This window comes from Aulonocara stuartgranti (genome assembly GCF_965226115.1).
Source record: "Aulonocara stuartgranti genome assembly, chromosome: 18".
Taxonomy (NCBI): domain Eukaryota; kingdom Metazoa; phylum Chordata; class Actinopteri; order Cichliformes; family Cichlidae; genus Aulonocara; species Aulonocara stuartgranti.
This window is the reverse complement of record NC_138954.1, coordinates 8,135,699-8,147,771: the sequence shown is the minus strand read 5'-3', so window position 1 is coordinate 8,147,771 and position 12,073 is coordinate 8,135,699. Positions and strand designations below refer to the sequence as shown.

The following is a 12,073-nucleotide window of genomic DNA, read 5'->3' as shown; positions in this document are numbered from 1 at the left end:
ATGCTCTCTCAGCTCCACTGCATTCACATTGTGGATTTTGCTGTTTCAGAGAGTTTGCACTAATTTTTAACTGTCCCGTGTTGGTTTTGGGGTACAAAAAACCGTATTAATAGTGATAATGTATGTGGAATATAGTAAAAAATAAATGAATGAAGCTCCTGGTTTTTTTTGTTTGTTTGTTTGTTTTTTGGTTTTTTTTTTACTTCTATCATTCATTTGATCCAGGGAGTGACTCACAGCCCCGTCTGGCCTGCAGAGGGCAGCCTAAAGCTTTTCACCTCACAGGAAGGACGGGCGGACACGTGACATGCAACAGGAAGTAAATAAGCTGCTTTCCCGCGCAGTTAAATTGGAACAGCAAGTCGTCTGCTTTCAAGGAGAATAAAACAAAATGGATGAGCTTTATTTGGATAATATTGACGAATACGTCAATGACCATAATAAAATAGTAAGTGCCTTCTTAATTCGCGGTATTTCATTTTGTGCGATGAGCTCTGGCTTCGACATGATTGGCTGCTGAACTCCGCTCAAAAAAACTGCCGTTTTAACTTTGTCTGGTTTTCACGATAATTTATGTGTATCCAGGGGCATTTTTATCAATTTTGGAGATGTTCAGGGGTCTTCGTGTTAATTCGGCTCTGCTATGATGTAGTAAATGGCAGTTGAATTGAAGAAAAGCTTATTTTTAGTTGACCAATTTCAGTTACTGCTGGAAACCGCCAAGTGCGTGACAAACACTGCTGTAGTAAAGACATTTCAAACACTGACATGAAGTCGATATTTAATTATATCTGATAAGTATTAGATATTTCCCAGCTCATGTAGCTTAATGGAAAGCAACAATAATCGGTACCTTAAAGAACAAAGACAATATTTGGATAATATTTATTATCCGTCATATAGTCTCTGTGTAAATACAAGTGTCCTGTGTGCTTTCTCTACACCAGGTAACCTATAAATGGCTGAGTCTCACTCTTGGAGTTCATGTCAACACAGCAAAACAGTAAGTGGTTACTTTGACATGCCAGGAACTAATAAAATAATATATGATACATTTTTACTATCTTCAAAATGTCTTGTTTGTCCAAGCAACAATCGCAAATTTACATTAATTAGGGTTTACTGTATTTAGCGCCAAAGAAGCACTACATTTGACAGTAACAGTCCAATGGAACGTCGCTTGAGTTTTTCTGCACTTGAGTTGCACCGTTTTTGTTGTGGTAGTGAGATGAAGACATGCGCACGTTTGCATGTTTTGGCATGTGTGTGCATGCAAAAAAAAAAAAAGGTGCTGTGTGTTTTCTTTTAAAAAAAAAAGATCATTAACACTTTGTCATTGGCTGATAAATACATAAATGCCATAAACACAGATTTACCTAGGAAATACATTTAAGTTGTGTCTTGTGTTCAGAATGCTCTACCATTACCTGGATCACAAGAGGAAGGAGAGTTCAGCTCAGCTGCATGCCACCTACCTTGTGTCAGGGAAATTTGTGGACAACGGTCAAACGGTGAGACCTGTTGTAGCATTTTTTGTGATTTCTTTTCTTTTCTTTTTTTTCTACATGCCCAAAGCTGCAGCTTTAATGATTTTTTTACACTGTGTTTGCTTTTCAGAGTCACAAGGTGTCTGTTGTGAGAGAGGACCAGCTGGAAGGTGTGTAAATATTAATTCACATGACATCATTCGGTTGTGTTGCTCTGTAACAGCAAGGTTGGCTCGTTGTTTGATTCTAATTTCGAAAGTAATATCCTCAGTTCATAATCATCACCATCAATAAATAGTATGCTTTTATGTCAGTGAGTCTTGATTTTCTTTGTATTTTGTTTTATTTAATGACATATTTGTTGTAAATGAAGCAGCAGTGTGTCACGTTTGCCGTTTTCTTCTGCAGATTTCAAAGCCAAGATGAGCTTGGTAGTCAGCGTGCACGTCTACAGCGTCCAGAGAGCGTTGCTTAGAGACAGCGGCCCACTTTACGCTGTGGACTACGACGCTGTGAAAGACAATCTTAAAAACTGCAGCAGGTATGCTAATCATGGTGTTTTTTGATTTGCAGTGACCAGTCATCAGCATTTTTACACCATCTGTGTAAAGATTAGTTTAGCCACTATTAGAATGAAAACATAATTAATGCATAATGTTATTTATATTATTTAATAGTTATTTTTCTTTTGCTTTTCAGATACAGCGCAATCCACTGTGCCAGCGCAGTGCCCATGTCTTCTGTGGAGCTGCAGCAGGCGAGGGAAGTCCAGCAAGCTCCTACACCTGAGGCTGAAAACAAAAAGGCTGGCATGAATGGAGACACCAGACCAGTTTTAAAATCATCCGCCAAGCCTCCAAAAGGCATCATGGGAATGTTTGCTAACAAATCTGCTCCTAAGAGTCAGGATAACACCAAAGAGATGAAGCCTGAAAAGAAAGAGGATGTACGACTTTGTCCTTGTGCTGCAGTCAGTTGCTCTTCAGGGTACTCGAGTTTTTGCTCTGTTTGTTTATAATTGTGTTTTTTGTATTTTAGATCGAAGCACCCAAAAGCAAACCAGTCGCAAAAGCCAATCCAGTGGCAAACTTCTTTGGGACTCAAACATTAAGTGAGTAATAAGTAAAGTATTGTGTGTCTGGTGTGCTTTATTAAAAGGGGGATTAAAATTCATATGTTCCGTTTAGACTGCTGTTATTTTGTTTTAGGTTTCTATTTTAACCTTGAAACTGTTGTGCTCATAGTTTGTTTTTATTATTATTAGTAGTAGTAGTAGTACTATTTTGCTCTTTATTTGACACACGATCTGCCTTTCAGAGCAGTTGTACAAATCACATCATTATATAAATGAATGTTGTCTTTGTCATGTTCTTATTTCACATAAACCTAGTAAAAGCATCATAATTGAATGTGTTCCTCACCATGGTGAAAAATAATCAGCGAGTGAGCCAACAAGTTTTAAAAAAAGTACCAAAGTGCTGCAGGTTGTAATCAGCAAAAACGGTTTTGTCTTGCATAGAGTGTAAGGTTTTGAATGTAGAGGCTGTAAAGCAGAAGCCACTTGTGAACACGATCCAGAAACCCTGCCATCTTCTCCGCCAAAGCTCATTTAAAATGGTCTGAGGCAAAGTGGAAACCTTTCTGGTTAAAAATAAAAATGTTACCGGTAAGTTTTACTTGGAAAACATGGATGCCACGTCACAACTTTTTTTGCTGCAGTGATCTGATGTTTTCAGTGTTTTGTTGTGAGTAATTGAGTTTGTATTTTAAATCAAGTTTCCACGTTTATCGATGTGCATGCTGTTTTGCGACATACAAAAGTAACCCAGAAAGATGAGCAGTAATTATTTGATTTGAATATGTTTACTGAATAATTGTTCTTTTTCACTACTTCAGAGAAGCCAGAGAAACCTGTGAAGGAGGAGGAAGCACCTCAGTCATCTTCCAGAGCAGCGCAGCAGCATGAAAGGTCAAAACCAGAGGAAAAGCAAGAAACCGTTGCTCCAGTGGAGCCACAAATAGACACAAAGAAAGACTCCAGAAGGTGTGTGCTGGTATTCATGTGGGAAATGTGACAAATTGAATTAAATATTCCTTTCAGTACATGAGGAAATAGTTTTCTAATCATGAAAAGAATCTGCTTTCCTCAATCAAGTCCCACTTCCCTGTCTCTAATTGTTACTTAGAAATGTAATTTCAAAAGTTATAAAGGGTGTTTATTTCTGGCTTTAATCTAATTTAAATTCTTTAATTCCCTTTTTTTTTTTGATAGCAAAACTAAGCGGCTAGAAGATTCTGACGGTGAAGAGGAGAAGATGGAGAAGAAAAAGAGGAGGAGGATTAAGAAACCGGAGCCAGACAGCAGTGATGAAGATGGTTATACTTTTATTTTATATTATTCTCTTATTCTGATGTTTTCTATTTTGAAAACCTATTTATTTTAAAAGTGAACAAACAGTGATATAATTGGATTAAAGATATAAATGTATATTTTGTATTAGTTTTGCTGCTGTAGGCACACTAAAAGCAATTCCAAACATTGTAATTAATTGGATTGGCAAACGGCTTGTGAGGACAAAACTTTTATTTCAGTTCATTTCAGTCTTTGGGAAAAGAAGAACTTATAAAAGTAGACATTTCAAAATTGATAAGATAATCTGTTTTCCCCCTTCCAGTTATTCCAGACTCTCCACAGCCAGTCATGACAAGAGAACCATCATCACCAAGTCCTAAAAAGGAGGTTGAACCCGATAGACATTCCCATGTAAGTGTTTGATACTCTAGTTTTGATATAACTGGAAACTTTGGTAGTCTTTCATTCATTTTTTAATGTATTTTTTTTAATGTATTTAACTCGGAGCATGCGTCTTGTTATTCTACAGCCGAGCAGTTCTGAAATGAAAATAAGGAAGAGAAGACGAGTCATGAAGTCTCATACCTTTCTGGACGATGATGGATGCATGGGTATGAAAAACATACAACAGTGAAAATCCAACCAGTGCAGATAATAATCAAACACTTTTAATGTATTTATATATAGTGCTACAGTATATGTGACTGTTTTTAAATAAAGAGGTCAGGGTCTGTACAAGTAATCGATATGAGACAAAAGCTCAGGGCTGGGAGATTTCCGCTGCTGTTGTTAGTCCTGTCTGCATATAAAGGATATTCCTTATATGCTTATACTCAGGCGCACAGTCGCTTCACTTGTTTATACTTGTTTATGAGGAATCTATACATCCAGGGAAGAGCAGTAATATTCTGTGAGAAATGTGTACAATGCTCAACTTAATGTTTTTTCTCTGAGAGATTTAATAGCTGCTTTTATATTTTTACAGGTCTGACTTTTATTATTATAATAAAATCTAATCTAACTATTATATTTAATATGATTTAATTATATTTAATATTAATCTAAATCTACAAGCTAAGTTACTAAATCTTTTAGGTAAATCTATTTGAGTGCACCCCATCCATTACATTAACTCATCAATGCATGCAGCAGGCTTCAGTTCAACACTGAGATGACGGTTGTCAACCTGCAGCAAGCTGTGCAATTTAAAATCATAGATAACTAAGATCATAGTTTAGTATCATTTCTGCATACAGAGAGCTGTGTTTTATTTTGTTGAAGGTGGTAGATCAGAGCAAGCGCAAGGATCACTTTTTGTCCTTCACTCCACCTGAACTCTTTTTAACGGCAACGTGTCTTTGCTCTTTGACAGCATCATGTTCGCTGCTGCTGTTCCATCAGTCTTACCAAGAGAAACGCAGCAATCTAGGCTGAATCTGGCAGTGTCCTCTTGTCCACAGTAGATTGATTAGTTTGGTTGTTTTGTATGAATTTGTAACTCCGGGTTGTTTCTCATCCACAGTGACAGAAAAAGGCTACGTGAGTGAATCTTACTCTGAATCCGAAGATGATTTTAAACCCTCCAAACAAGCTTCAAGAGATCCCATTAAAGCAAAACCATCAAGTAGCAAAGAGGATGAGAAGAAAACTCAAAAGAAAGCATCAGCAAACTCAAATAAAGGAGCTAAACAAGCTTCCATAATGGGATTTTTCCAGAAGAAATAACAGATGGTGATGGATGCATTCACTAAGGACAAATGAGCACTGCTGTAGACTTCCTGTAATGAGACTGTGGCGTATCTGAAATCAGCTGAAACAAGTCAGAACACTTGACAAATGGACTTCAACACATGGACATTAAAAATTACATTTTAGTTTCTCTGTTTTATGAATACATGTCCAACTCAATAAACATTAAAAAATTAAATATGTGTTTTCACTTTCAGAAATGTAGAACCATCACAAGCCTGAAAATCTGAACACATTAACCAAACCACCACATTTTAATGGACCAATCCCGTCGTTTTTTTCTTCCTCTGTTCATGTCAAAGACTTCACCTATTGCTGCAGTAGCAAATTGAGTTGTTATTATTATGCCTCCCTTTTAATATATCATGTGACCAAACCAGGGAGCTACCAAAACCTCATCAGAAATGATCTCAAACAAAGGGTGGCTGTCAGGATGTCATTCTTACAGAAATCTGAAGAAAAGGCTTATGTATGGCAAATTACACAAGACCTGGACTGAAAATCAGTGGCTACAGGTCTTATGGAGTAATTCTTCCAAATTTGAGATTTTTGTTTCTAGTGAGTGGAGCTCAGGAGAGCGGTACGACAGTGAGTGTCTACAGCCATCTATAAAACAGGGTGGAGGCTCTGTCATGGTTCAGCCCATGGTGTGAGGAATCTTGATGAGCTGATGAAATTTAAACATTGAAAAGTAGAGTTCCAGAATAAAGGTGGTCATATGAACTACAGACTTGCCAGCTGGTAACAAGTGCACCTAATAACTGCACCTATTTTGCATTTTCCTAATAATATAAAAAGAAATGAGGGACAGCTCATTACTTTTCCACAGTGCTATAGGCACATTGAAATGGTGGGGGGGTCTTTAGCAGCTAGAATATATTACTTTACTGATCTTTATTTCAAGTTTTCCCTGATTTGTCTGCATTTTCTATGTGTATCCAAAAGATTTTTGGAAAGTTATTGAGTAAATTATTTGTCATCGTTTTTAAGTTAAGAACCTTAGATCTAGTTTACTGACCTTTTTTATTTCCCTCATTGTACGTCCTCGATTCTACTCCTCAGCTCCTCTCCTAATGGATGCTTCAGTAATTTTGTCAAATCACGGATTTGTTTAAAGTGAGCACCTTTCAGGCTCATTTTAAACCGATGTCAGTTAATATGACATTTGACACAACTGATCCTAAACTATTAAAACCACTACTTTTAATAAAACTTACTAATTAAGGTGCAACAAGTGTGACAAGAGTTAGTGCAAACAATGAAAAACAGAAAGGTTGATTATTCTAAATAGCTGTAACATGAGTCAAAACTGAAAAGGTAATTTTGGTTTCTTTAGTCCAGCTGTGCCACACCTCTGTTATCCCTTGAATGTAAAAGCACTTCTACACACCTGCACATCCTTGATCTCTTTAAGCAAGCTTCCCCTGTCCTCTTGACTCAGAGACTCAATGAAAATAACCTAGATGGGTTATATTCTTCTATTAAAAAAATGATTATTAAAAAGTTTGAAAATACAACAACAACAATGGTCTGTCTTGTTTTTGCATTTGAATTTTATGTAATATTCAGCATGTGGAGTCACTTTTAGTTTCCATTAAGAAAATATATTAACATTTTCCTCAACGGGTTCCCAAAAAAATGAAAAGCCAAACATAAAAATGACAGTAAAAATACAAAAATTGTCTCAATGAAAAAGGAAATGTATGGATCCCTGGGATAAAATGATAAAAGATTTAAATAAATACCTCACCTCCAAAAATAAATGTCAGTAAAGATTAGACACATGAATCTGTCCAGTTACAAATTCAGTCACCTGCTTTGGTGCAAATGAAACTGGCAGCAGGCAACAAGACAGCCCTCAAAAAGAAGGAAATGTTTAATCCCTCCTGACTCATTTTTCTGCACTTTGCTTTGTGCTGCAGTGTTTTATGCTTCCTAATTAGAAAGACTGTTTTCCCTGAAGTTGGTCTGTCTGACTCTGTGTTACACTTTTGTGATCACAAGCAGTGCACATAAGTTATATAGAAAATATGGAAACAATGACGAAACTGAAACAGCAGTAAGAAAATAATCTGAGTAGATTCCACAAAAATCACAAGCATCTTAGACTTGACTAATATTAAATGAAAATAGTGGAGTCCTTAGAACTAGTTAGAAATTGTCAGCTATTGGACTGTTTCATGTTTGCTATTAAATCTGATGATCACAAAACTGAAGATCGAGATCAAAAGGTGGCAGCTTAGTGAGGACCAGTGACAGAACATTTAAAGGAATCAGATTCATACAAAATTCATACGAGACAAAGAAGCATTTGATATAAAATAAAATAAAGTAAAAACATATCTGTGATGGTTTAGGAGTGCTAGCTGATGCTAGTAGGTGCAAACTGAAGAGTTTAATGTTTTTGAGGCTCTTGAAGATATGCAACAAAGCATAAAAATAAATAAAATCTAGACTAAAATTGTAAACCCAGAAAAAAGAAAAAATATGCATACAAGATCTATTTTACTTGGCCATCTGCCCTTGTAGCATTTGGCTGAATAATCAGTTGATTAATTGGTAATGTGATTTTACAGGTTACATTAAGCTGTCACTGGTTAAGTCATCATTTCAGCAGCTGTTCCCTCCTGTCCCATTGGTCTCCTCTGCCAGGGCAGATGTTCAGTGGGGTGACGAAGAAAAGACAAACTCTGGAATGACTAGCTAGATATTTTGGCACCCAGGTGAAGTATAAGTAACTTAAAGTTATCATGATCTTGCAGATCACCGACTGGGGGGTGATCATGGAATAAAATAAGTGTGTTGATCTATTTGGAAGATACAGCAGAAAAGCATCGGTATAACACTAACCTGTCTGAAGGTACCAGCTGTCAAACGCATCTGTTCAAATACCAACATTGGCAGCAAGAAAACAGAGCACAAAGTCCTGATCCATCATAGTGCTTACACCCACTCAGGGTAAATGTACAAGTCATTAATCTTGAGGTGCTGCTAATCAACACAGAGAGGATGGAGGGAAGATGAAAAGGTGAGGAGGTTGTGTTACCCACAGTTATTCAGCACTGGAATGAATTATTGCTGAAAACCAGCCAAATACTGAAGCTCCATCAGGAAAATGTTTAATGAAGCTGCAGATGAAATAAGGACAAGGCTCATTATGTCTTCTATAACACGAGTGTCAAACATGAAGACTTGGGGCTGAAGAGCAGGTCATCTACTAATTAACAGGTTGGTGGTTTGATCCCTGGCTGCTCCAGTCTGCATGACAAATATCCTTGGACAAGAGTTGCATCCATCAGAGTGTGAATGTGTGTGAGTGTTAGATAGAAAGCACTTACATAGAAACAGAATAGAAAAAGATGCTTCTGTGTTGCAAGTTGCATAAAGTGCTTTGAGAGCTCGGGAAGAGTAGAAAAGTGCTAAATAAGAACATAAATAAGAACCCTTTTTAACTGCCCTCGGTCTTGTTCGTCCTGCTGGATAACATTGCAAAGTGACATAATTGTATTGTTAATATACTGCATAAATATTCCGGGTGTGGTGATGCAAAGCCAGCATTACACCAAAGGATTGAAAAAGCATTGAAAAGAAGTTAAAAAAGGTAAAAATATTGAGTTAGGCAAGTTGCCAGCTGTTACATATAGTTTTACTGGTAAAGGCTCCACCCCCCTGTGACCCTGAAATGGATAAATAGTTAAAAACAAATGGATGGATGGTTGGGCTCTACTCGTCCAACTCACTAGAGAATAAATTAGGCTGTCTGTGGTTTTTTTGAACTAAAATGAGTTTGACACAATCATACGTCTTTTTTCCACAGAGGAGATGACCCTCACTGGTCATTAGATAGAATTCAGGGCACTTTAGATTGGCTTCAATTTTTTAAGATCTAAAGGCTCCTTGTTTTGACTCACCAGTGCCAGAACAGGAAGGATGTACTTCTGAAAAAGTTTGAAGAAAATAATTGGTCATGTGCTCAATAAAATCCATAACAAGGTCATAAGTTAGACTCTGAGTTTAGACAATGTAAGCTAAAATGAGCCAGTGAGCTCGGTAAAGCGAGGGATAAGTGGCTGTAGAGGGGTTCGACAATTTTGTATGTCATATTTGCTGTGAGCAAATGGCTGTGATGGGGGTGGATTAATTTAGTGCAGCTGTATTCGAATACTCTACTTATATCCCACACTACAAACACTGCTGTGATATTTTGTCTCTCTGCGCAGGTGTGTCATATGGCCAGATCTAAGATGACTTGATTTAAATATATTTATGGTGAACAGTTTTCTGCTCTGTGAATTGTATCATGGAGATGGGGTGATATTTTCTCTCTCTGTCAGGGCCTACTATATAGCAAAGCCTAAAGGCAAGTTTGGGTTGCTGAAGCCGGAGTGATTACTGGCCTTCTACTTACAGGGTGGTGGGTCTTGGAGGACAACCACTGATCCCTGTTTAAGTGGTTGACATGTAAAATGAAGCTGACTTGGGACACTGGACTGTTTTGTCCCTTCATATTTTTGGTCATTGTACTAATAAATTATCTTTTAGAATTGTATTGGTTGTCATCTTTTGCCCACGGCTGCAATGGCTGGTCAGACCTAGAGTCTCTGTGTGTTACAGTAGTTTTTGCTAATTTGCTGAGGAATGATGGTAAATCTGAGCCCCAGACAGATGGTTTGGGGAATAAACAGTGTTATTTGTGAAGGCAACGGGTGAAGGTACCTAGAAAGAAGTTAATATGAAACAGTATTATTCCCCAAATTAAACTCCATTATCTAATTTTACCCATGTTTCACGTGTTCTCAGAGCTGGCCCAGAGCAGCTGAGAGCTGAATGAGAACAGCAGGTAGACGAGAGCCCAGACTTGGATTATACTATAGCTGAAGTCATGAAGTTTAATGATTTGCATGCCTGATTATCAAAATAAATGCTTACTTTGTCTGTGGAGGTTGGTTAAAGATTTTTGGGAACAGTAGCTGGGTGAGCCATATTTGGCTCTTACTGACAATTTGACAACATCTAGGACTGCCTCCAGCTTGTAGTTATCATAACACCTCACTTCAAAGTTTAGGTCCTTCAATCTTTTCTCCAAATTGTAATGATCAGCTTTGGTTCCATTTCAGTCACGTAAGACTAACCTTTAAAGTTGACACAGTTTCTTGTATTGTGTAACTAATCCTTCTTGGTGTACTGGCCAACTAAACTGAAACTGTGAAACGTGAAAACAACATTTTAGTTAACTAAAATAAAAATAACAAAACAATATAATATTGCCAAATATCCTTATTTTTCTGTTAGTTTGGTTAAAAATACAATTTGCCTGAGGGATCGGTGGTTTATTGAGACTCTGGATGTCTACAAGACTGTGAGTCAACTGCTTTAACAATCTGTGTTTTTATTGTAGCTGTACTGTTTGTTGTTTTGTTTTTCTAAATCTCGCCTCTGACATATGCCCTCCTTCACGTTTATAATTAAAAAGATGAAAACTATCGCTGAAACGACTAAAAATAAACTAAAAATAAACAGTTTTAATCAAGAAACTAAACAAGAAAACTCTGGAAACTAACTGAAATTAAACCGAATTAAAAATAAAGACAAAATAAGAATAAAAAATTATAATAATTAGAAAATACAAAACTATAGTAACTGTAACAGATCATACGGCACCTTTAGTGAAAAAGAGACACGTGGTACAAAAATAAGCTGTTTCCCATCAGCAGAACAAACATTTTGTGCAAAAATTAAATATGTTTCTGCTGGTCCGCCATCCTCTGTCTTTTGTTTTGATTCCTTGTTCTTCTTCCACTGTTCATCTTGATGTCAAAGACTTCACCTGGTACAATAAGGGGCTGGCTATGCAAGCTCATTCATTTACCAATCAAATCACACTGGGGGATGTGTGACACGATCAGACTCACACCAGGCAGTAACGGGCATAGCTGCTGCATTGTTTGATAAGCACTTTGATCGCTGACCTGCTGACTAAATACTTTGTCTAACAGTATCACATACAACAGAACCTCAGTGAGAACTAAAAAAAAACTCTGCATAAAGATGTGAAAAACTATGATTCTCATATATATTTACAGTATACAGTGCAGAGTATATTGAAAACATCCATTTAATAATATAATCAACTGTGTGTGCACTCATTCAATGTTATTTTAATTAACTAAAACCATTTAGTTAGCTGACATCTGTAGATATCTAAATGCCTCCCATGTAAATCTTTGGCGAATGGGAGGCTCAAAGGCTACTTTAACTCTGCTGTCGAAAATCTAATTAGTTCACTTTAATTACACTTTTGGTATCATCAACATTTGCTGTTATTTCAGACAATACTGAAACCCTGTTTGCTTATCGTCAATATTTTTACTGTCTTTTAAATGTAATTTTCTAATTTACAAAGTTTATAAAATGCTAACAACATGAGTATGTAACTGGTTCTTTGTATAGACAGTGTGCTAAAACAAAAGACTTGAGACATGTC

At 36.8% G+C, this 12,073-nt stretch overlaps 1 protein-coding gene across 1 annotated transcript; it reads left to right on the top strand.

Moving 5' to 3' along the window:
- The first annotated feature begins 268 nt into the window (after positions 1-268).
- Positions 269-5,767, top strand: pold3 (polymerase (DNA-directed), delta 3, accessory subunit). Its single transcript, XM_082514813.1, has 12 exons — positions 269-448; positions 948-1,003; positions 1,412-1,511; positions 1,618-1,657; positions 1,896-2,028; positions 2,187-2,433; positions 2,526-2,598; positions 3,384-3,531; positions 3,760-3,863; positions 4,163-4,251; positions 4,370-4,451; positions 5,363-5,767. Exons 1-12 carry the CDS (start codon positions 392-394, stop codon positions 5,563-5,565), a joined length of 1,332 nt encoding a protein of 443 aa, XP_082370939.1. The 5' UTR covers positions 269-391; the 3' UTR covers positions 5,566-5,767.
- The last annotated feature ends 6,306 nt before the right edge of the window (positions 5,768-12,073 follow it).

Excerpts from the sequence above, each read along its gene's own strand:
- pold3 (XM_082514813.1), top strand. The coding sequence starts at position 392 with ATGGATGAGCTTTATTTGGATAATATTGACGAATACGTCAATGACCAT. Across the intron at positions 1,512-1,617 it reads TTGTGGACAACGGTCAAACG|AGTCACAAGGTGTCTGTTGT; the intron begins GTGAGACCTGTT and ends TTTGCTTTTCAG. Across the intron at positions 2,434-2,525 it reads AGCCTGAAAAGAAAGAGGAT|ATCGAAGCACCCAAAAGCAA; the intron begins GTACGACTTTGT and ends TTTGTATTTTAG.